The 25972-nt window shown below is 39.4% G+C and overlaps 1 protein-coding gene across 1 annotated transcript in view; it reads right to left on the bottom strand.

Moving 5' to 3' along the window:
• TNKS (tankyrase) overlaps nucleotides 1–25972 on the bottom strand; it is a 133450-nt gene that overhangs the window by 105868 nt on the left and 1610 nt on the right. The window contains exon 2 of the mRNA XM_027721622.2: nucleotides 16020–16244. Coding sequence (XP_027577423.2) covers nucleotides 16020–16244 — 225 coding nt within the window. The remainder of the gene's footprint in view (nucleotides 1–16019; nucleotides 16245–25972) is intronic.

A 25972-nucleotide genomic window follows, 5' to 3' on the forward strand; every position in this document is an offset into this window, starting at 1 on the left:
GTGCAGGCTGATCAGGTAAGGAAAAGTTGCAGAAAACTGAATCTCCAGACACAAAAGTGTCTGCAGACAGTTAACTGATGAAGACTTCAAAGACCTGCATTACTGAGTTGCTGTATAGGGTTTTATTGCTCAGGTGACAAACTGGAGTGGACTTTTCCAGGTTGAGAGCTGCTTTTTCTGAGGCAAAGGCTAAGGACCTCACTAAGCAGAGAATGCCGCTGGGACAAAGGGGACATGCAAAACAGTGCTTAGCTAGAAGGGAAGTAAGGAGACTCCAACCACCTAGCTTCAGGGGAATAAGGAGCATCTCTAGTACGATGAGAACAGACAACTCTTCAAGCAAAAAGCAGAACATGCAGCCTTTATCCCACCTTTACAATAGCAAAGGAAAAAAAAAAAAAGGACTGCAAAGAACTGTAAAGCTGCTCCCCCGCAAAACAGCACTTTCACAGGCTATAGTTTCACAGAATCACAGAATGGGTCAGGTTCAAGGGGACCACAGTGGGTCATCAGGTCCAATCTCCCTACTCCAGCAGGGTCCCCTAGAGCACTTTACTTAGGATTGTGTCCAGATGGCTTTGAGCATCTTCAGAGAAGGAGACTCCACAACCTCTCTGGGCAATCTGTTTTACTCAGACCACACCGGCAGAATCACCATGCCCACCCCTGTGCTTTGGGCAGCTGCAAATGTTTGGCCAGGCAACAAGGTAAATAAGAAAAGTGATCACTCGCCCAATCCACTTCCTCATGCAATGACATGGCATACTCTGGGTGGCACAAGAAACTATGGTACAGGGACACGTGCTGGTGACAGGAGTTGAAAAAGATCATTTTGTGTTTCTAATTAAGAGTATATCTAGCATTACCAGCCAAAGCCCTGGTGGGTTAGTGTCAGCTGCAAGCACTTCCCATCATTTTGCCTTCTCTACTTCCCTTGTTCAGGGCATCCCAGTTTCCCAGACAAGGGTTTGTTCCCAATGGACCAGCATGTTGATTTTGTTCTTTGTTGGGGCCAGACAAAGCAAGAGACAAATACGTCGACTGTAGTAGTACGAAGCAAAAGCTTACAAAAGCAAGGCTAGGCTCCACTATGCTGAAACAAAACATTTTTAAGAGAATTAGAATGGTGTTGTCCAATAGCCTAGACAGAAATAAGAGTTCTGACAGCAGGAGAAAGCAGCAGACAAGTAGAGGGGAAAAACTGACAGAGTTTTGAGCAACAGTAAAAAGTCAGGGACTGCTGATATATTAGGAACCAAGGGGGAAACACCTGTGAAATGCCTCAAAGGAATTAGTGCATGGTCCTCCAAGAAGGTGACAAGGTCACTGACACAGCTGAAGTGTCTCTACCAATGAACACAGCACGGGTATCAAACGTGAGGAGCTGGAAGCCACTTTGCACCTGGAAAAAGCTATGATCTAATTGCTATCACTGATATATCGTGGGAAGGATGACACAACTGGAGCACTGCAATCAACAGCTAAAAACTGTTCAGGAGGCACAGGCAAGGAAGGAAAAGCAAGTGGTTACTCTCCATGTAAAAATAAAATAAAATATAAAAAAGTAGATTGGCTCTAGAGAGCCGCCTTGGAAAAACAGGAATGAACAAGTTGAGAGCTTATGGGCAAAAATTAGGGGCCAAGCCAACAAAGGAAACCTCATGGCTGGTATGTACTACCGGCTACCTGATCAAGGGGAGCTTATTGATAAAAGTTCTTACTTCAGCTACAGGAGGTGTCATGCTTGCAGGTTCTGATCCTGCTGGGGGACTTCAATCACCCTGACATCTGCTGGAAAAGTGGCACAGTAAGCTATAAGCAGTCTAGGAGACTCTTGTAGTGTGCTCAGGATAATTTCTTAATCCAGGTGACAGACAGTGCAATTAGAGGGGAGGCATTATTAGACCTGTTGCCTACCAATACAGATGAACTATTTAGGGATGTCAAGATTGGTGGTGGACTGAGCTGCAGTGGTCAGGCCCTGGTGGCATGAGGGGTATGGACCAGGTGAAGAATAGAGTAAGGACTCAGAATTTCAAGAGGGCACTCTCAGTTGTTTAATGAACTGATGGATGGGACCCCCTGGGGAAGTGCCCTGAGAGACAAAGGAGCTGAACAAAGCTGGTAGGACATTTAAGGACATTTTTCTTAGAGATCAGGAGGTCTCAATTCCACAGGTAAGAACTCAAGTAAGAAAAGCAGGAGATGCTAAGGACCTCCTGGTCAAACTACAGTATGAGAAGGAAATGCATAGGCACAGGAACCAGGGACATATAGGCTGAGATTAGAGGGATGCTGCCCAGGTGTGTACAAATGGGATCAGGAAAACTAAGGCACAGTTAGAGCTGAATTTGGCACAGGATGAAAATAATAAGGGCTTCTACAGGAACACTGGCTAGAAAAAGGAAGATTAAAGTAAACATACCTCCCTTGATAAGTAAGACATGAGAACTAGTAACAACCGATATGGAAAGGCTGGTAGGTACTCAACAGTTTTTTTACCTCGGTTTTCAACAGTAATCCCTCTTCCCACATCTCTCAATTCCCTGAACCTCAAGGCAGGGACTGTAGAATGAAATTATGTCCATTATAAGGGAAACTAAAGGTTGAAGGTTCAAGACCATTAAACCTTCTGAGATACCTGAACATGAATCAGTCCATGGGACCCAGTGAGATGTATCCCAGGGTCCTGAGGGAATTGGCTGATGTTGAGCCATGCTCAATAAAACTGATAAGTCATGGCAGTCAGGCAAAACCCCAGTGACTGGAAAAAGGAAAATGTCACATCCATTTTTAAAAAAGGTAAAAAGGAGGACCTTGGGAACTACCAACCAAGCAGCCTCACCTCCACGCCCAGTTAAATCATGGAACAGATCCTCCCAGAAGACACATGGAATTATAGGGAGTTGCTTAGAGAAAGAAAGAGCAAATCATGCCTGACTAATTTGGTAGCCTTCTTTGATGGAGTGACTGCATCAGTTGACAAAGAAAAAGCTACAAAAGAGCTTTCATCAGCATCTGCCTGAACTTCTGATAGGCTGGAACAGGTTGTCCAGAGAAGTTGTAGATATCCATCACTAGAAGTGTTCAAGGTCAGGTTACCCAGGGCTTTGAGCAACCTGATCTAGGTAACATTATCCCTACCTGTGGCAGGGGAGGTGAACTACATGATCTTTAAAGGTCCCTTCCAACTCAAACCGTGCTACGATTGTAATCCTGCAGGCCAGTTCTTGGAGATACAGAGTTTTAAAATTTATACAAATACATGGTTTAAATGGTTATTTCCAAGTAGAAGAAAGCTACCTCTAGTAAAAAAGGGGTACTTTGGTCAAATGTGGCATAATCTAGATAAAAACATAGGAACTGCTTGCACGCTTCCGTTACCTTGTCGTTAGATAAACAATAACAGCAGCTGCTGGGGGCATCAATATACACACAGACAGCTTGGAATATGGTTCTCCTAGCAGAGGCATTTCTTGCTTTGTACCTGAAATGACCATTTGGTCCATCAGGGTCAAGGATAGCCATATCAAACATCTCCCTTTACAGACACAGATCTGATCTCTGAAAGGCAGGTTCTCATGCATCCATGTGCTGCAGAAATGGCACCAGTTCCTACAGTAATAGGATGCAATACCAAATTGAGCAGAGGCCCAGTAAAAGATGAAATGGAGACAATGCTTAGAGGTCAGGTTCCTTCAGCTGAAGTGAGCAATTCACAGAAACAGGCTTCAAGGCAGCAATAGGAAAGCAAAGAAGCATCACGAACAAGGTCTCCCAGTACCAACTTTTTACTTGTTTGTTTTGAAGGGAGAAGGATCTAGACAAAAAGAATATTACAAAGCATCACTTTAAAAGGACTTGATTCTATTTTCATGCAAACTCTGATTTTTCAAAAAGACTCTTTTGTCTCAGTCTTTTCATTGTTTACTTTCAGACTTTGCTGAATGAATTTTCAACCTCTTAGCAAGACAGCCTGACTCCCGGTCTAAATACACATACTGCAACCTTACCTCTCAACATACTACAAAAGACTTCAATGCATTCTAGAATTCAATTGGCAGTAGATGTTCCAGAGATCAGATTTATCTAATTGAAGTAAAGTAGAGGGAAAGCATCTGAACCAAACAACCAAAACCACAAGTATGATTGCAACGGTAAGAGCTCTTTCAGCAGCGGAAGAAGATACCTTTTAAAAGGCTCCTTCCTCCCCAGTGATTGCCTTCAACTGTGTCCCCATAAGTAGGTGCATCCTGAGTTACACAATCCTGAGCAACATGCTCTAGGAAACCCTGTTTGAGCAGGGAGGTCAGACTGGATCACCTCCAGCGGTCCCTTCCAACCTTACCCATTCTGTGATTTTAACTACGACTAGTTTTCTATGCGTAGGAAGCACTACAGAATTGCTCCCTGGTACACCAGTTCTGCCTCCCTCTAATTAAATATGCATAGAAAGAAAGAACATGAAGAAAGTTCCAGAGCCTGTAGGCAGCACAGCAGGCTGATAATATCCTTCTGCCCTCAGAGAAAGAGCCAGAGTTGGTAGATTGCTCAGCCTACATGAACAGCAATTCAAAGCCTTGATCTTGCCTGAACTTAATGAAGTAAATATTCCCGTTTCCTTTTTTGGATGTAATACTTTTCAAGTTAAAATTTTTCATTTCAGCTAACAATGAGGACAAAAGTATATGCAGGTTATGCAGAATGAAGTCTTCTGGGGAGCTTCTAGAAGTGTAACTGCAGTTGTTTTGTTTGTTGGGCTTTTTTTGCATCATGCCAGAGACAGCAAGTGTTCATTCCAGAACACTTTCCCCAAGAACACTATCTGCACAAAAAGCTGTGTAATATAAAGGAAACTTCAGGAGTTCCACAATGAATCTGCAAAATGTAAGAACTCTAGAAGCTTCAGTCACCAAAAAAACCAACAACCAAACAGAAAACTTTCTTTGAGGAAATGAAAGACAGTACACTAAGCATTTATTTAATCCCATTTATTTGCAGTCATGAACCATGAACATGTACTCCTTTTTCATGGAATCACACTGAATCATGGAATGGTTAAGGTCAAAGCGACCTCTGTAGATCATCTGGAACAACTTCTCTGCTGCAGCTGGGCCACCTATAGCCAGTTGTCCAGGACTCTGTCCAGATGGCTTTTCAATATCTCCAAGGCAGGAAACTCTACAACCTCTCTGTGCAACCTGTGATTAGTTGCTGTGATGGTAAAGTGTTTCCTGGTGTTCGGAAGGACCCTCCCAAGTTTCATTTTGTGGTATTTTCACATAGGGTCTTAAGAATCACACCTAAGTGTGTTCAAGAAGTCAACTGGAACTCACTTGTTGTTAGCATGCAAAATCGAACAGAAGACCCTTTAATCAAAGAAGCTTCAAAAAAAACCTAACAAAAAACATTTAGCCTATTTGTAGATGGAATGGGTTGAGGACTCACTATGCGAAAACTAAATCACAATCCTTTTCCTTGCAAGCAACAATTCTGCAACTACTTAAGTTTCTAAGCATTTGGTTTAATATACTATTTATTGAACAGCTAGAAATCTTTATTGCTGCCCTACTGTCTGAGCAATTTATGTTTTCATCTGTATGCCAAGATGAAAGCTGCTTTAAGGACAAGTCTTCATTGCTTGGTCCCAATTTCACTTTTCTCTGAACAAATTCACCTTTCTACTTCAAGTTTTATTCAAATAAATGTCAGCTATAATCCTGACATCCCATGTGACAGATTAGGAGCCCCACTTTCAGAGTCCTTGAAAAGCACAAGCAGTCTGTGAGGCAAATCAGGTCAACATATAGCATCCTAAGAGGAAAAGGAATTGAGGAGAGTTAAGAGAAACCAAAGATGAATTCCCATCTCTGGCATATGCTAACCATTTCTTCCAGGTGAAGTTCGGGGGGAAAAAAGTCCTAGTGGAAGTCAAGTTATAGACTGCATGTGGAATTAGCTATGTGGCTATCAGAAGGTATTATTTGCCAGTGCACCAAAATCTAACCCTTGTGAAGCAACATCAACAGAGGAATCTTAAAAGTTTCTTAGAATCTGTCCTGGATCTACCATTTTTCCAAAACACAAAAGGTATGTGCATAATCAAAAACTGTTTCTTCTTTTTAGTATCTTAAGAAATATGGATTGAAGAGATTCAAGCCCTAGCAGCAGCTCTCAACCCACCATTCAGTGAGGTGAGCACAAGACAGGGAAAAAACCCAACCACCAAAGCCCAAAACAACTATCACATTCCACAAGTACAGCCTTTTCCAGAGGTGAATTTCAGTGCCTACCAGCTTTCAACAGCACACAACTCACATATCGTGTCTTAGTCACACACCGTATGGAACACACAGAGTGACATTTTGACGTGATTAAGAGCTCAAACTCTTTAGATTAAAGAAATCCCAACATGACAAATAACTTTTGTATATTTTGCATAAAATTTTAACCTTGCACTAATTTTGTAAGCTCATTATTAGTCCACAACATAGCTACCAAATATTTAAGAAACACAAGTAACACCTGAAATCTTAGGAATACCAAGCTGATCAGTTAAAAAAATTGTGGCTAAAGCTGAGTTAGCCAGAAGACAGAAGTATTCTCAAAAACTCTGTTTATGATATAAAATGAGGAAGCTAAGAATACACTAAGTTCAAGCACACATAGAAGTCTAGTAACAACTGACTAGCTAGCAGTACCATATATATCACTCTTGTAAGCTTCCCCAGCAACTACCTTAGATCACATTATTATGTAAAAGTAACATGGCTGTAGATTTTTAAAGCCCAGAGCTATATCCATTTTTTTTCTCCAGTCCTAGAACTGCTCACCACCATGCCCTACTGACACAGAGCAGTGCAAGCCTTCACATATTTAGCACTAGGTCGTTGACAAGCAAATATTCTACACTGCAAAAATGTCAATCTGTCAGGTGAGATATCGTTAGTGTTGAAGGTCTCACGCTAGGGAATGGTGCATGTTACATCAGTCTGAGTGGGTTCTTTCCCTGGGTCACCTGTGTTCTGGGCCATTCTTGTATTAACCTCCCAAACAAGAAAATAAAAACAAATTGTTGCAGCCAGTTCCCTCATCAAGTAAGTTCTGTATCCAATACCGTAGCTAGGTCAAGAGCATTGTGCTTAACCAAGGAACTGCTCAGTACTGCTTGCTTGGACAAGACATCAGCAAAACATGAAGACTACACACAGCAGCACAAATAGCACAATTCACATCAGACACTTAAGCCCCTCCTAGAAAGAAATACCTTCATCAAAGCAACATGGTGCATTTGTAGAGGCTGAAGTGAAGACCACCTGGAACAAGAGGTGAGTGCTCAGTATTTTCAGTAGGCTTCAAGCACTCATAGTTCATTTTGCACTCTTGCTTTACATCGCAGAAAGACCACATCATTAAAAAGAAGACAGCTTCCTTTGTTCACTATATGAGAAAGATTTAATTGCCTACACATTTTTACAAACAAGACCTTTATATCCTGTAGTAATACTTTCATCAATATTTTCCATTAGTCTAAGAACACATCCAAGAATTCTGCTGGAATTTGTCCCACTCATTTTTGCTTTAACATCTACACAAATATCTAGAGATTGTTTATAAACCACATATGAACTGCATTAAGACCACATGGTTCTGCTGAGAAGCTAAAAGCAGATATTGCTACAGTAATCAGAAGTACAGTCCCATAAGATTAAGTATTTCTGCAAGATATTTAGAAAGCTGCTCTAAACTAGTATTGGACATCTGAAAGTAGTTTCTATGTCTGCAAGAGGACTATCTGTTCTGTTCCTCTGTTCTGAATAATATGCAACTTCCTCTTCCCCTCCCTCTCAATTTAATAGTTAACATCAGTACAGCTTTCAGTACAGTACAGTTCAGTACAGTACCTCATCAGATTTAACAAACACTTGTAAAGGAACATTGTAAAATAAATTACTCTTTTCTTGTCCTCCACAGATTCTCCTGTGCGAAGCAAGCAAACAAGGAAAAAGTAGTTTTCTTGATACCTTGAATTTTGAAAAAGAAATAGGACTGGGAAAAAGTCTAAAACCTACAGATATGCTGTAACATATTAACTGGCAATACAATTCAAACCTAACAGAAAGACAGACAGCTTTCAAATCATATAATGTTTTCATGAGGTTGAATTTCAGTTAAATTTAGCAATACAAATACCATAATACAAACCATAGCCTTAAGGACCATAAGCAATACAGTAACACGACAAGCTTTACAAGCCTTCAGCACCATTAGCTCCAGATACAAAGATAAGACATTTTATTGGCATAACCCTGCAAACAAGACTTCCTCAGCTGAAATAAGGCTTCTTTTCACCCCATTTGTACAAAGCATCATGCTGTTCTAAAAAGTTTACTATTGATTTTATTTCTGAACAGGATTTAACCTGAGGATTAATCCAGCTCAGTGATTGGTTTTCTTAGAAAAAAAAAATTGTGGTCGGGTACTTCCACCTTACTTCAGTGATCACTCATTTCAAGGTTCCTTGCACTCCAAGACCTTTCTTTGTTGGGTACACATGGGTGACTGACACTGCTCAGACAGATTTCTTCAAAAGGCATCTCTCATAGCTACATGTGCACAGACACAAAACATCAGCCCACAGTAACTCCTGTAGACTGCACTATACCAAAAGACCTGTCTGCACACAGATGTCACATACTGAAGAGGTATCCTTCCCATATGGAAATTTATCCATTTTCCTCGTGTCCTTCTGCCAAAGTCCACCAGGGAGCACTGCAGTTGTATATGCTATGGTAGTGCGTCCCAAACCATTTTCTGTAGTCACTTTTGACAAAAGCCCTGTTGTCTCACACTCCAGTCCATTGTTACTATGACAACAGTATTACAATGCCTTCCAATTACCAACGTATGATTTCAGTCGTGGATTCCTCCACCCCCACTAGCTCATAGAGAAGGCAGCCTTATTCTCAGGTCTTTTTCAAAAGGGGAAGTCCAAACTACAGAGCAAGAAATGTAAGATTCAGCCCTAGAAGCTCTCACTTCTATGATGAATATTAACATTTAGAAGCTAACATAGCTTAAACAAGTGATTAGAGGACATGAAACTATTTAAAACCATAAACAAGAACTTAATTTAGAAAGGAAAAGTATTCTTTCACTCAACCTAAACCATCACATTTTCATCCTGTATTTCCTATCATGCAAGGTTCCTTTGAGAAAGACCCCATGAAGAAACAGTATGAGAAGAGAAGCATATTAGGTGTTTGAGCCACTGCATGTACAGGATTTAAAACCATTTGCTACTTAAAGCAGGGTTCCACACAAATGACATCACTCACAGAGCAGAAACAGAGCAAAAGAATTCATAATCTGAACAGTCTGATGAGCCTGCTTCCACAACAACAGATTTGGCTTTGAACAAAGAGTAGCTGAGTAATAAAATAAATACAGCCAGGATTTTTATTTTGCATATCTGGACAGACAATAGATGCTATTAACAAGGACTGCTTGGCCTTAAGCATATCAAATCACAAGGTACCTTTTCTCTTATGTCAATATTAACTGCAACCAACAGAAAAGCTCCACACTGCAGGGATTATTTCATGTCCTCTTAATGGAGCAAAACTAACATTTCTGGTAGACAAAAACAGTCTAAAGTTCTTTAGATTGTCCTACAGCTTAAAAAAGTTCAAATACAAGTCACTGTCTTCCCATTACACATTATGAGCTGTCAGGAACAGTAGTGCTCCAACTCTGTAGTTCAAAAGTCAAAGCAGGAATATTAACAATATTAAAAATCTTCTGATATAAACAGCAGCAATAGTTAAAACATTTTACACAAAGTATTCGAAAGTACTTACTTAAGAGTATTTTCCAATGATTTTACAAGCCTCTGAATATCAGATACCTGGGATGTCTCTTTGAATCTAAGCTTCCTTCTGGAACACCAGTTCTCCAAGAGAGTCTTTAGGAATTCAGTACATCTCTCCAACAAACACGTATAACCAGATCCCAAAGGACCTCAATTACCAATATCCCCTCTAATTCTTATTAAGAGGCTACTAGTCTTCTTACAGGCTTCTGTCAATCCAGCAGCTAAATCTATAGTCAGTGTAATTATTTTTCAGTTAAGGTACTAAAGCTTCTCCCCATCACCCCACTCTCACATCCAAAAAGAACAGGCTTTCAAAGAACAGAACACAATTCTGCTCTTTGATAGCACTTCCTATGATTTTTTTTTTACTATTATTATTTTCCAGGTAGTAAAATCAGACATTGCTTTAACTTTTAGAGCAATAAAGTTCCTCTGCTTAGAAGGCAAAACACTGTGAGCGAAGAACAAAAATATCATAAACTGCAATAATTTCACTATTTGCTGTACATGCCTTCTCTGCAAGAGGACCAAACAGACAAGTAGTTCAGTGATTGGGCACATTACTATTTCTACAGTTGTTTTAAGATTTGCTGTGCACTAGTTCTACTCATAAAGTACCTTCTATAGTTTGGTTTTTTTTAATCCTAACAGAAGGTTTATCTGCCCTGCAGGAGGGGTCACATGATATTCCCTCCATATCTTTCAACCTAAAGATGCATAATAGCAGAAGGTAATAACTACTGGATTCTTCTCGTTCCCCAGTTGTGAGGAAGCACAGCAGAGTGGGGAATGTCTTGACATGTCTACAAAGAGGCATTTAAATACTAGTGATCCCTATATTAAGGACAGGACCTGTACACTAGAAAACCTGTTACCTTAAAAATGTTTTGGCTTGCTTGCTTGCTGTATCTTTCAAGTGCAAAAAGGGTAAAGATAAAAAAGAAATTACACAGAATTCCTCTGGTCAAAAAGAGACAAACTGCACCTTGACAATACCATTAGGTCCCTTCATAGCACTGGGACAATAAATTCATCATGCCACAGGATCTTTGCAGTAGATTTTAGAAGTAGCCCAGAGGAAGTCAGTAAAAACACTGGTCTAAAGTCATATTAAGTAATTCCTGATGAATCCTTAGCACTGCATGAACTAAAAGTGGTTTTTAAAAAACTTTTACACTTTCATACAGTGATGGAGATTTTCAGCAGATAGAACTTTTTATTTCCCTAAAATTAGTACAGAATCCTGTATGTCCAGATCCATAAACCACGGCATCATCACAGAAGATGTTCATGGTTTGCATATCTTGAAGGATGCCCTTAGAAAGTAAGCAGGTGTATGACACCTGAGATAATATTTAGCCTAGCAGTCCTTTACATATCACAACACTTAACTGGAGATCCACCTGGAAAAGGAATAAATCTCTGCAAGAACAACTACAGCCTCTGCAGAAACAAACACACTGAAGGGCAAAGCAAACCCAGACAAACTACATAAGTACAGCTTCTGTAAGGTTATTTTTAGCCTAGTTTTCTTAAAAAAAAAAAAAAAAAAAAAAAAAAACACACAACCAAACCAAAACTGTGCTGCACAAACAGTTTTAAAGGAGCTGTTAGTACTCAGGAAATAGCTTGAAGCTACTCCTGTGCACTGCTCAGCGACCAGAAAACCAAACCAGAAAGAACATTAAGCTACCCTATAAATCTACTTCACCCAGTCTTGGTGTCTGTACCCATCATACCAACCACTCACCTGTAAAAAAATGAAGGGGAAGGGGAGGCAGGGGGCAGAAACACCAGAATATTCAACAGGATTACATAACAGAAGACTATGTTTTCCAGCTTGGAAAAGAGACATTTGAGGGGAAAAAAAAGATAGAGGTCCATAAAATCACGAAAGATGTACAGATTGAACAGAAATGACCATTCACTAATTCTCACCTAAGTCCTGAATCACTTACAATAAAAGTCATCAAGAAATCAAGAATAATGTTTTCAAAAAGAGGGTTGTTTTCTTTCAGCAAGACTATTAAACTGTAAAATTCTCTTGTCACGGAGCACCTTCAAAGCCAAAAGTATAGCACAATTTAAGTGAATTGGAGCTTTCAACAACTTTGTATACAAACTGCTATGCAATACAGTCCAGATACAGTCTCTACCAAGTTCCTAAATTGCTGATTGCTATGAGAAAAGAAGGATACATTCAAGGCATTTATAGTATCTGAGCTTCATGGGCTACATGTTATTTTTGGAAAAAAGTAAGCTACCTTGATCTTCATCTGAAAGTCTGTACTACAATCAGACTAAAGAAATAGGTAATTCTTTCTCCCCAGCCCAACATGCAGAACAGTCACTACCCCGACATCAAAGCATTCCTCCAAACACATTTTGCAGAGTTCACTACTCGTTCATTATTCCAGGAGCAAATACAACACTGAGAAACAAAACCACTTTTCATTAGCTCTAGAAGCAGTTCACAGGCACTGAAAATGCATCTTCCTGACAGATAAAGCAATCCTAGAAGTCATAAATACTGGAGGACACTAACAACTGGTTTCAATGCTTCAATAAATTTAGTCCAAAAACTGATTATATAAAGCAGACAATGATTTCAAATGGATTTAATTACTTAGCAACTAAACAAATCTGCACTGACTGAATATATTGTAAGAGATGGCCAGCAAACCAGTTGCTTATCAAGATCTACACTTCCAGACACAGAACACAACAGCAACTGCCACCCAAAAGAGCCACAGCCCGTGTTACTCCCAAACTAAGCACACTCACATTCTCTCCCTACACTCTCCTATGACTGTGATATGCAACCAGTAAAACAGGAGGAAAGAACTCGTATCAGCCATTTGCTGTCTTAGAGTTTCCTGGGTGGAAGTTTGTGCACTGTCTGATGAGTTTTCACCAGTTTATGTATAGTCCTTATTTCTACATAAGCTTCCCAGTGGCAGGGTTTGTGCCCCCTACTCTAACCTCGGTTATACGGCTGAGCACTCACAGTACCTTTAGCACAAATATACGCTCTCCATTCCAAGGCTAATGTTAGACACAAGTGTTCTATCGTGTAGCATAATCACTACCTATATTTTGCTGGTCTTCCCAACCTGCTTCAATGCCTTGAGTTTTCCTCTTAGAAATCATTAATCATGAATGTGCTCCATCTCTGTTCAGTTATCACTTTTTCCCTTTTTAGCCTGTAAAGTGGCCAAAAAAGTGTTCTATGCTAGAAACGATAAAGAAAATGTGCAGCCTGGGGTGACACCAAAGAAGGAAAGGAGAGAAGATTAAGTGGAAAATTCTCACCCATTATATCATTTGGAAGAAGATACCAAGAATAGGTACCCAAAAATGAGGCTAGATGACTGATTTCTACACAGTCTATCACTTTTCAGACAGACATCCAAGTTCAGCAATAAATTCTAGCTTGTGCCAGGATTTCCAGACACTGTTCTTCAATCAATGCTTTTTAAAAAGCATGCTTTGCTTGTTTAAAAAGGAACACTCTAAGGACATGTTCTTTGATTTTTTTTAATTTTATTTTTTTTCTATCCTATCTGCTGCAGCAGTCTACACTTAAGGTGTAAATAGCACTACTGTACAATGTATTCCAAAAGCTATTCAAGTATTCCTAGTCAGAATTCATGCCCTAGACAGTCATTATTCCATTATCCCTGTGTATAATGTATTCCTTCAAAAGATTTTGAGATTAAAGCTGAAGACTTTAATATAAAAGTTTTATATATAACTGTTAGAAAGAAAAAGGAACTTTGCCAAAGCCAGCAAAACATGCTTGCCCACTAGATATAAACTGGAAACAAACTCACTGCAAACATGAAAGTACAGACTTCTTTGTCTATACTCATATCCTATTAGTTTTATGGAATCAACTAAATCCCAAAGTAGCATCACACTACGGTACATATTAAATCTGGTCATGGTGACACTGCCTTCAGTAATAATTCTCACCTTGACAAATAAAATATCTGACTGAAATATAACATACATGGATAACTGTAACTAAACTGAGCACAACAGCATCATGCTTGCTTGTTTAAAATAAAATTTTTTAAAATGCCCAAAAATCCTTACAAAGCTACTTGCAGGCAGATTGGAGAACAGCATCTAGCACAGCAGCCCTGCTCAGTGCTTCCAAGGAACTCTATAACTGCAGCAGACAGCTGAAGAGCTTTGGGATTTGATCAGCAAGTACCACATGCTGAACTTTTACATATACATGGATCATCCCCTAAGTCTAGCATCGACATTTAGAGTCACAGATCTAATACTTGCACGGAATACCAAATGAAGTTCTGTGCAATACAAGCCATAACTTTAATCCTGCACTTCCTTTCACCAAACCCACAACTGAATCACACTGAACTTTAAAGGTACCATCCGTTCTTTGATTATAGAAATTAGATCTAAATAATCTCAAATTACTGCCAGCATTGTACATCAAAGTTGATGGACCACATAATCTGTCCCTTGATCTGACCTGCCCAAACTCCTCCAGAGAGTATGAGTCTTTAGACAAACCACCCAAAGCAACAGTTATCCATGACGCCCCCCACCGCCAAATCCTAAAATCTTCTGTTGCAACCATCTTTCATCCTATCACCTATAAACGCATATGTGTGCTGCTGCACCCTCTCCTACTTTAATATAAGGTTTTAAAAATTGAAAAAGACAAATCTTTTCCAAAGCAAACAAACCTGGTACTCCTTTAAGGTCACTTTTCTAATCAGCCTCTTACTGTCAACCTTTCTCCCATTTAATTTGTATTTTCAGACAGCACTTCCCAAAACTAGGCAGATTCCAGCACTGAACAGACCAAAGTAATTACTTCCTTTAAGTTCCATACAAAACTCCAGTTACTGACTGGAATTAAGCTTACTTTTCCATTCAACATTAGCATAGTAGACTGTTACTGGAATCTACTATATCAATGGATCTCCTTCCACAGTACTGCTAAATAATCAACTATACTCAACTTCTAAAGAATCAACTATACTCAACGTCATATGTTTTACTTTGCACACAGAGATAAAATGGGGTCCATCATATCCCTTGTAAAAAAGAAGAAACAGACTGAAAAATTATATTTGTGGTTCCTCCAATTTTCTTTCCCTCAATTTTTGATGTTTATTTTTAAGTAATGACTTAAGTATTGCAACAAAGCTAATGCCAGATTTTTTTCTATAAGTTTTGCAGGTTTCTCTGCAGGAATGTAATAAAACTTTCAGCAAAAAAACCTCTGAAATTCTGAGAGCTGTGACTTATTATCTGGATAACATTTAGAACATATAGTTCTTAATCCTAACTGAAGTTCCTAAAAGTCAGGCTTTCCTTTACACGTTTGATAAAAAACACAATGCCAAGCAGATCATTTTACTCGAGTCAGAAGATGTGAGAAGAGCCAGAATTTCAAGAAACTGATCTGAGTATAAAAAAATAAAAATAAAAATAGAAGTTCCCATTTAAAAACTGAGTAATACTAATTACACTGCAAAACCCCACAAAAGTTATAGACAACCTGACTGAAAAGCTCTTTATATGTTCTCAACACATTTAAAATGATTGAAGTGTTCAATTTTATTTGAAATTGCTCCTGCTCCAGGCTACAAAACACATACTGAAGATAGATCACCACAGTGAATAGCGGTGTCCTGTAACTTGTGTTGGAAAGGTCCAAAGGACTGGGTTGTTTTTCCATACTGTACATAATGAAAGGTTAACCATCTTCCTAACCACTAATACAACATATAGAACAGCTCAAAAAGTAAAGACTTTATCTAGTAAAACTAGTTTTCTTGAAAGCAACCAAGAAAGACAAACTTATATATTCAGATTTTAAATATTGTACTTTAACAGGCAAGGAGACTTCACCCAACCTCTCTAGGATTGTTTTTCAGATGCAAGTTCTGCAAAACTTGTATTATATACCACAAAAAAGTAAGTCTTAAATTACTACCACTATACCCACTTTACCGCTATACCCACTATACCACTATACTTTAAAAGAAGCTAGCTTTTAAGAACAAGCAATATTTTTCATCTCAAGTTCAGCACATAAACAATTACAACTGCACAAAACATACCTGGTAAAACTGCAACATAACCAGTGGCAGATACTTACCAATGCACACATCTATCTTCCCCTTGATAGCAGCTTCATGCAAAGGAGTGTAGTTCCAATTGTCTCTGGCATTTGGGTCGGCCCCTTGGCACAGTAACAGACTGACCACTTCCGCGTGACCAAAGGAGCAGGCGTTGTGAAGGGGGATCAGCCCTCCGTCGTCACGAGCATGAACATTGGCTCCTGTCTGTAGCAAGTGCTCTACAACATCCTTCCTTCCAAAACCTGTAAGAGAACATATTTCTGTTCATTTGTCTGGCAAAACAACATGATTTAATATTTAAACCTGTTCACTGTTCCAGTGCACAGATACCAAACTACATTATTCATGTCCTTCTTACATTTCTAAGTTCATTCACCATGAAGTGAAACTATACTCACCTGCTCCAACAACAGCTGGACAATTCACTTACACTCATGACAGAGCTGAACTGTGTTGTATTATAATTACCTGCCTAGCTGCCACTCTATCTCATTAAGAAGTTCTACAATAGGCTTGCCATTTTTTTTCAAGAAAAGCTTATTGTGAATTTTTAAAAAATATATGATCTGTATGTAACTAAAGCAACCATCTTACATACTATGTCTTGATATAGCTGTTCATCTAGGAGAACTTCTCATATTAATAAACCCCGAAGGACAGTTCCAGTGCTCAAGCAGAACAACCTTATCTCAACCCAAAATATGTTCTTGCTCTTTTACAGAGTCTGACAACTTCCAGCTGATGGATAAGTTGACTTGAGGCCTCAGCTGGGACACAATGCCTCAGGAAGGTCTCGGCCTAGGAACGCAGCCTCTGTTATGACCAGGGAAGGCAACACCACAAAGCCAGCATTATCAAACTAATACACTTCAAAACTTGGCATCACTATGCCAGGCCCCAACACCTTTAGCTTGTTGTCTACAATGAACCTGGAAAGGTTCCACTGCCCAAATCTGCTTCCTATTGCCCCAAATGCCTTAGTACAGCAGTCTCTAAATTTCTGATTACACATGCTATCAGCAAAAAAATTTATAAGTCACCTACATGCACTGCTGCACTATTGCATAGATTATAAACATGCACAAAAATAGAAACTTTAAAAGGCTGAGATAAAGATGAAATAATAGCTGTTTTTAAATTTCCATTCTATTTATTAACAGTACAAGATATATTTTCTTCACCCCAATGAAATATTTTGCACACTCTACTTTGGAGACCACTGCCTTAGAGGACAGGGTGGGGGGGAGGAAATCAAGCTCAAGAGGAACACTTTAAACTAAAACACAAGTGTTCATTTTCATACTAGGTTGTATCTCAAAGGCTGGGCTGTATTTCCTGTAAACCTCAGGGCTAAAAGCAGTATCACTGTTGATTTTAAAAGACTGTCACTTTAAGAGTTATTGTGTCTTCTGGTAATCATGTATACCAACCAGCTTAGGGATGAAGAATCCCACACCTATGAATTCTGTTTATGAAACAGCTGAATTAAATGCCGCAGCTTATAGATTGTATTAGTCCACAAAACACTATCAAAAACATAACTAAAGGCATTATGTCACTTCCGGAAGACATACACAAAGTTCAAGGGGTGCAAAAAAGAAGCTGTCAGCTCTCCTCCAGATGACCCTGTAACACAGCACAGCAAAATGCTGCTGAAACAGGGACAGAAATGGTTCTCAAAAGTCAGCACCCTCCATCGCAGGCAACAACTTATGCACAAAGACCTCTCAAATTGCAATGTTTTACCCCAGAGTTGCAGTCCCTGAACAGGACCTCCATTTCAACGAATTAAGGCCCCTTTTTGCCAGAGCAGTGTACTGGTTACAGCTATGCAGATGTGTAACTTGGAATTAACATGCTTTTCCCCCACAGTCCATACGGTAAGATCTCAAAGCCAGATCTAGCAGCTTTGCACCCACATCAGCTTATCCAGTTAAGGCTAATGTTACAACTTGACATCCAGCATTCAGTCAAGCTGCAGGCTAGCCTTTCTGCAGGAATTTACACTGTCTCTTCAGTGAGGCACAGAGTCCTTCAACACGCTTTGAAGGACAGAAGTTTTCTACAAGCTGACTAATGCAGAGCCAAAACAAAAAAAAATACCCTTTTGCTAAGGCTTACCGCGGCTTGAGAATTCTGATGACAGTTTAACAAAATCTTTATTTCCGCCTAAAGAAGTTTTCTTCTATAAAACACAAACGAGCAGATGGAAGAAGCAGCTGGGGAAGACACCATGGATACAAACACAGACACACACATCTAGTAGAGACTGTAGCAGTCCACTCCTCGGTTAATCCTGTGTGGTAACATAGCTCAGGGGCTCCAGCTATAAATCCAGCCTGGTTACTTTTCTATCTCTGTAAACACTCTCCCATTCCCACCGTACAGAGCCCTCAGCTGCTTCAGCAGTGATGCTGGACCATTACAAGTTAGCACACTGGGCAGGGACCAAAGTGGGTTTTCTTTAATACATGGGGCTAAACAGCAGTTCAGCAGCTGCTCCACAAGCTGCTGAGTCCCAAAAGCTGCACGGAGGGGCCCACAATCAGAGTGACACCCCACTCAGCAATAGAATTTTAGTCCACCATTGCAGATGATTCAAAGCTTTCTGGTACATTATATAGAGATCACTGCGCATTAGAAATTACACTACAGAAATGGAAGCATGTGAATCAAAACTAGTATTATTAAAAGTGATATTTATTTATCATGACAAAACTGCTACCAGAAGACATGTTTTTCTTAACTGAACCGCCAGCAAGGCCACTGCTACTGTAAATCACTGCAGCTTCCAGCATGAAAACTCTTCCGTTTGTTTGTTTCTGTTATAAAGCAGTCAAGGAACATCACCTGCAAGTTTCTAAATGGCAACTGACAGCTTAAATAGGTGCAACAGCAAACAAAGCATATCTGGTCCCAGAGTAAAGCTAGCAAGCCTGGGACATAAAGAACAAGAACTTAAGCCCTTGAAGCTCCCACAGTTATACTGTTTGTTTGACTGGCAAAGGAAAACTGAGCAAGACAAGAATTAGGAAAGGGTGCTTTCAATTAAACAGTGAATCAACACATTTTATTAGCCTTTAGTTTTTATATACTGAACTATTAAAAACACTGCTGAAACCGCATAAGCATTTGGCTTACACGTGCCTCTTGTCTCTCAAGGAAAAACCACCTGAGTATACCTGAAAACCACGACCCCTTTTCAAATTGTTCAGTGTTGTAATTTTCAGGACTATACACATACTTCTTCAAGGTATTGCTGAACATGGGGTCATTGATAAGGGTATCTCTGAAAATGCCAGAAATAAATACTTTACAGTTTTGGGGAACTACCTCTTCTGTTCAGTCCTCAAAAAGCACTGTGAGGCTGTAAAGGCTACTGTGATTTCATCCCACCATACCACTCACCTTTCAGAGAAACAATTATAGGAACAGCTTCTGCACCACCATCTGCAAACCTAAGATGTTGAATTGACAAAGTGCCAGAAAGTCTTTAAAATTATCACATTACCCAACCTGATAAAGCAGTTGTAGTTACCAAAACTCCTGCAGTGTCAGGTTCATCTTTCATTAAAAAAATAAAACAAAACACATGCAAAGCCATTTGTGACAGATGAAGCACATATGATTCAGTTAAAACTGAAGCAACTTATGTGATGACACTTAGGATGACTTTCAAAACACTATTCTTGCATTTTTCCATTGCAACTTCGTAAACTAAAGTCTAAGGAAGAGTTCCTAAGAAAGGATGTGCAATCAAAGACCTCAAAAGACAACCCGATAGAAGGTTCCTACAGAAAACATCCAAAACCAGAGAAACCACAGAGAAGAATCCCATTTAAAGGGCCAGCATGCAAGCTTGTTTTGATGAGATTCACCTGTCAGCTTCAACATGGACAGGGTTCCTTATCAGCTTGGCTATTTCACACAAGTAAAATGCACAAGCTTTGCCCTCATTTTAGCTTCTTTACACAATTCAGAATTTTCAGGCAAGTTGTAGTACCTCAAAAAACATTGTCCAGGAGAGAAAGGAACCAGTAATCCCGATATAAAAAAGGAGCAACAAGAGAACATCTGAAATTTAAGTGTGAAACAGTTGCCAGCCAAATCAAAGAAAAAGGCAAAAATTCAGAGTGACTGACAGGCTCTTCATTTCTCCAGTCATCTCACAGAAACAACTGATGACTAACGCTTAGTGAAAGCCAAGAGCTGGACATAGCTATGATAGTTTTATATAAATTAAGAGATGGGCACAAATATTCACAGAAAACACCACTTAACTAGTTCTCTGCCAATGCTATATTCTTCTCTTTTTTTCTCGCTTTCAGCCTAAAGCGACAGGTACAAATTGGAAAAAGGCTTTAGTTAGCAAACCGGCAGCTTGAAAATTAAGCTAAATAAAACTCATAAAATGCCATCAGACAAGATGAACACTACTTACTACTACTGCCATGACAACACATCCTGCTCTTCTGTCACAACCTGCTTTGAGGCCACAAGCTTGTCACGTCCCATCTCTTTTTGTGGCATTGAATCAAAGGAACAAGAGGCAACAGGCTGAGCAGGCAGAATGACTGATGGGAGAGGCAACACAAGGAAAGTAACCGGAGCACCAGTTGACACCCTCTGTTACACACTCCTATTAGGGCTTCCACCTTAAACCTCCCTTCAGTTAGTCACAAGCTTTCACATGGTAACACCTTACAATCAGTTTCTAATAGCCTCAAAAGACACAATTCCTTTCCCAATTCCAAGACTCATTTTCAGAAAGTTTGGTAAAAAAACCCAAACAAATAAATAGATGGACTCCCCTCTAGACTTGGAATAATGCTTTGCCCAGTGAGCATGAGTAGTCAGTTTGATCAGTTTAAGTACAGCTGTACTGCTTCATCTGCTGCCCAACTAATGTCACTTGATCCCCACACAGCATGAATTCGTCCAAATGCCAATTTCAACCTCTGCAAAGCTGCTGTTATATGCAGAGTTTGACTTATGACATGGAAGATTTCTAACTCTCATCAGATATTTTTCTTCCTTTCACCTGCTTAGTCTTAAGAACACAACTACTCCAAAAGGAGTTAAGTTTCATAAAAGTGTAACACACTTGTGTACACTTGTAGGTATTAATGTGACCCTAAACAAAGCAGGAAAGATGCTCTTATGAAATGTGCCCCCCCTTGTTAGAGCACTAAACAGAGCTTATATGAGAATACAAGCCCTTGAAGTGGAAGAGAGTGTCTTAGAGACATACAAACTTTTGAGACAGAACATAATTAAACTGAGTGATTTAATTAGGTAAACTAAAAAGCCTTCAAGATGGGGAAAAGGGACAGCTGGTTCAGTATTACTGAAGGTCTGAGATTTTCATTTATATCCTCTTGTAAATTCCTTCAAAGGATATTTAAATAGGAAGGAGACGCATTGCACAAAGTATTGGAAGACAATTGAAGAGAACAAGTTATTAGTCACAGATAAAGCAAGCTGAACTTCCTACAAAATAATACACTTGTGACACTAACAGAGTTCAAGAATTACAAGTGCTACAAAAAACATAAAAGAAAGAATTCCAAAGTCAAGACCATCACTTCATCTTTTTTCACATGAAAACTGTACATTTTGCAGGCTCTGAGCCTGTAAGGTTGCCTAATTGACTACACAATTTGCATTCCTCATTCGGTCCATATGAATCCAGATGAAAAATATTAATCCTGTCCTAAGTTGCATAATTTTAAGGCAGAATTAACCAGTGACAGTTTTACAATTAACCATGTGAGTAAGGTCAGAGCTCTCCTGTGACGAGGATGTATCAGATAACCGCGACAAGTTGAGTCAGAGTAGTTTAAGAATGATATCTCGAGCAAGGCTTCCCAGAGCAGTTTTAGCTAATTTGTTGTACATTGCACCACAGGTGGAGTGGTCGATTCAGGTGTCTCTGCACAGATTGAAACTGTGTAATAAGTTAACAAGTACTTCTTGCCATTTCCTGGCTCTCCCTCAAGGAACACTCTGTAGCTTGTTATATCAGTTCTGCCTCCTCAGTTGCTTATCTCACTCACATATGTGGAAGCACCTTGCATTTTTATGATTAACAGCTTGCTAGTTGACAAATCAACTTGATCAGTTCTCTTAAACTCTGACCACTGACTGTTTCCCAACCCAAGTGATGCCTTCAGGATTAAAGCTGTATACTCTAGAAATTTTCAAAAGAATGATTATATAAGCTAGCCTTCACAAAAAGTTTTTACTTCCAACAGTTATTACTAGTGACATCAAAAGCATGCTTACAGAAGACTGCTTTCCCCAAACAGCTTTTTACCATTACTACAGATACAAGCAAAAAGAAAACAAGGTTTTCTGTACATCACTGATGTTCTAACAAGTCACCTTAAATCAAGTTTCTCCAAGCTTGAGCCTGATACTACCAAGAGCACTCCAGTCTGTGATCCCAGCTCCGTATCTTCCAAAAGCCACTCCTGGAAACCTTCGCCTCCTCCTTAGTACAGAAGTGGGTATTAAGCCACAGTCCGGCAATTACTCTCTATATTAGTACTCTCTATATCCTTGGGTCAAACACTAGAACAAGAGTAACTGTAAAGCTAAAATAATGTGTTGCACAAGAACTCGAGGGGGCTAACTTCACAATCAAAAAGAAGTCAAGCTTCTCATTAAATGAGTGTGGAACTGGACAAGCTTATAACTGTGGCTATATGAAGAAATTGGCTTGGAGTCAGCTCACTTCTACCACGTCCATCCACCTAGTCATTTCTGAAAGAGGCGCTATTACTAATGACTTACCAGCAAGGACTAGGCCTAAAACCATATGAATCAAGGTGTCAGCAGTAAATACATATATATCCTTTTGTAGGGCTAAACCCATTTTCAGAAGGGAAGAAGCAAGTCTGTTACCAAGCTGGCTCCAGGAAAAAGCTGGGATTTCAGACAAACACTCCCATCCAGGCATATTAAAGGTAGAAAAGTCACAGAAAGTCAGCCTTTGTATGAGAGTGCTATGCATGGAGATGACACACAGAGCCATGAAAGCATCACTGCCAACCTGCTTCAAACACAGTGGAGCAATACAGGCACCCCAACTCACAGACCATATAATGATCCACAGAATCGGGATCTAGGCTGAGAGCAAAGTATCCCACACAAAGTACACCTAAGATGTGACACATTATCGCATAGACTGAAATCATCCCACCATTCAAAGAAAGTCAATAGCATTCCTCAGAGGGGAAAAAAAGCTACCTCTCACATACACACAGAGCAACCAAATCATTTGATTATCCACACAAAGGAGGTATTTTGTCAACTATGTGGCAACAACATTGTCTGATGCAGGATTGCCATGACAAATTTTTTTCAACTAGTGAGGGGTATATAATAGAGTAAACATCTTCATAATCTGGTAAAATAAACAATGACAGTTAAGATCTTTCTCAAGGAAAATAGGTAACATCTTTAGATCGAGAGTGCAGTGGAAAAGCAAGGGAGTGAAATAGTTTGCCTCATTCAATCCAGTTTGAAGAAGAGAATTGTCAAGCAGAACATAGGATATTCCAGTGAAGAGGGTGGAAAGTACAAGAGGAAGCAAGCTACTTTTAATACAACTCCAATTATTTAATTAACTCCTTACCACAGGATGAGCTTCTAATAACGTCAAAACTGGGTTTTGCTCAAATGGTCACTGAGCTACGAACTGCAGGAAGAGTACTCAGAGAAGTATCATATGAAGAGGGCAAGTGTATAACTCTTCCCCAGACATCTGCTTTTGGCCACCAGCATGGACAAAACACTGAGACAAACATACCTTTGTTCATGCCTAGCACAGTTGCTTTTTAATTTTTTTTAGTTATAAGCAAGCTAGTTTTCATTGAAATAAACTGCATACAAAAGATATACATACACTCATACCTCCACTTAATTTCTTTCTTTTTTGGTGTGTGTTTTAATTCACTCAATCACTTTCAAGTCTGTAGAATCTGCTTCGTGGGTGCTGCTGGACAATAGTCAAAGCTTGCACTGGTACCAGAGACTCAAATATCCTGCAATCCACACAGCAGTTGACACAGTACTTAGTTTTCCACTTTCCAAGCACACATACTTCTATAAAAGAAACCCTCAAATCACTTGCAAAGGAAAAGCTGAACACCACACATCCTGAAAGTCAACCAGAACTTTAAGAGATGCTCTGCTAGAATAACAGTCCAGTTGGAGGATGAAAGGAAAACAATCCTTTGTTCAACCTCTTTCTGCTTGCAAGAGAAGTCTATAACACCCTGATATGGCCTCAATAATAATTTCTGCCTTACTAATAGCTAAGCAAAGCAGGTCAGCTTTAGTCAGCACACTACCTGACATTTCAAAATAGAGTTGAAAAGTTGATTCCCCTTTACTCAGATCAATTGACAATTCAGATATCCCAGATAAAGAAAATGTGGTTAATGCTGTTGCTTCAACATCATGTGGCCACGCACATTTTATCTGGAAGTGAATAATGCACAGATGACTCCAGCTTCTAGGAACAGCTTTAGGTTTAAGTCCAGCTTTTAAAATAATTGATTACAGATATTTCAATTCTCACCTTAACCCAGTTTATGTACATGCCAAGGATTCCGAACGCTCTCAAAAGTCACCCCTTTTACAGTCCTTCTGCCATGAGAAAGGACATAAAAGTGATTTTGAAATTAGAAACCTCATAAAGGTCAATGGAAGCCTGAACTTAGTACTTTTTACAAGAAACTAGAACTGGGGAAGTTGTCCTTCCCTATTATAGCAAAAGTAACTTAACTGCCTGGCACTGCTGCCAAAAACAACATCTGAAAAAAACAGACTGAGCTGGGTGGAGAGAAGTACCTGGGGGGAAGAAAAAAATAAAATCCATCTCTCCCTAAAATTGGAAAATGAAGAAGAAATTAGAAGAATTCCTCTTTCACAAATCTCAAAATCAGAAGTAAAACTCTATTAAGAGTTTACCTTTAAGAGGTTTGAAAAAAGCAGTTTAAAATACGACATATTGCACTCTCAACCTCCCATTCCCCTAGTGAAGGCCATACAATTCACAGTTAGGTATGGCTCATAAACATGAGCTATTAGCCAAAACACAGCTTCATACACAGCAGTCTCCTATGCTCAAAAGCAAACAAGTTTTATTTCTCCTTTTGCCCACAAAGGAGATGAAATAAACACACAGCATTTTTGGTAGATACACAGTGCCTAAAATCAGTTGCATTCAAATAACATGCTTCCTTATAGGCCTTTCCAAAATACAGGACCTCAAGATCTCTGTAATAAGAAATCTACCTAATACTATTACATGCCAAATCCACTTGGACCAGACATACTGTGATTTGAGATAAAATAGGTATCTAAGTTTCTAAATCCAGAAAAACAGATACAGGAATTTGTTAGGTACAGGAACTTCACCTGCTGTTTTCCTTATGCTACAAGGAATCACCTTCCACTGCTATTACAGTAACATCTTATTGAGACTATCAACTTTCAAGGCCTTACCCCCTTAAGTTTTGTCCATTTCTTCCCTAATCAAAGCAGAAGTTACTAGTGCAGCTTCAGCACTACAGTCTGTGCTAGCGCTGAAGTTACAACCTGAGATCTCGGAGTCTTAAGGGAAGCAGCAAGGTCTAACTTGAAGTCTAAATCCAAAACAAGCAGAACAGAGTCAAGCCTTCCAAAACATTAAGAACTTCAGGTGCACACATGCAGTTGGTACCAGCATTATTGCTCCAGGGTTCACTCAAATTACGTCCATCTCTGTGCCCCAGAAGTTCACTATATTTTAAACTCCACTTGCATGAGGCCATGCTTCACTGGTAGAGCTCAGGGACCAGAGAAGAAAGAAAAGGAAACAGCTCAGGACCAAAAGTTCCCTTAGGGGCATTGTCAAATGCCACTTGTACTTTGAAAACAAACAAAAACAAACCCATACAATTGCAGAGAATATTATCTG

The sequence above is a fragment of the Pipra filicauda genome, unplaced genomic scaffold, assembly GCF_003945595.2.
Source record: "Pipra filicauda isolate LSUMZ 115617 unplaced genomic scaffold, ASM394559v2 scaffold17_size4572894_pilon, whole genome shotgun sequence".
Taxonomy (NCBI): Eukaryota; Metazoa; Chordata; class Aves; order Passeriformes; family Pipridae; genus Pipra; species Pipra filicauda.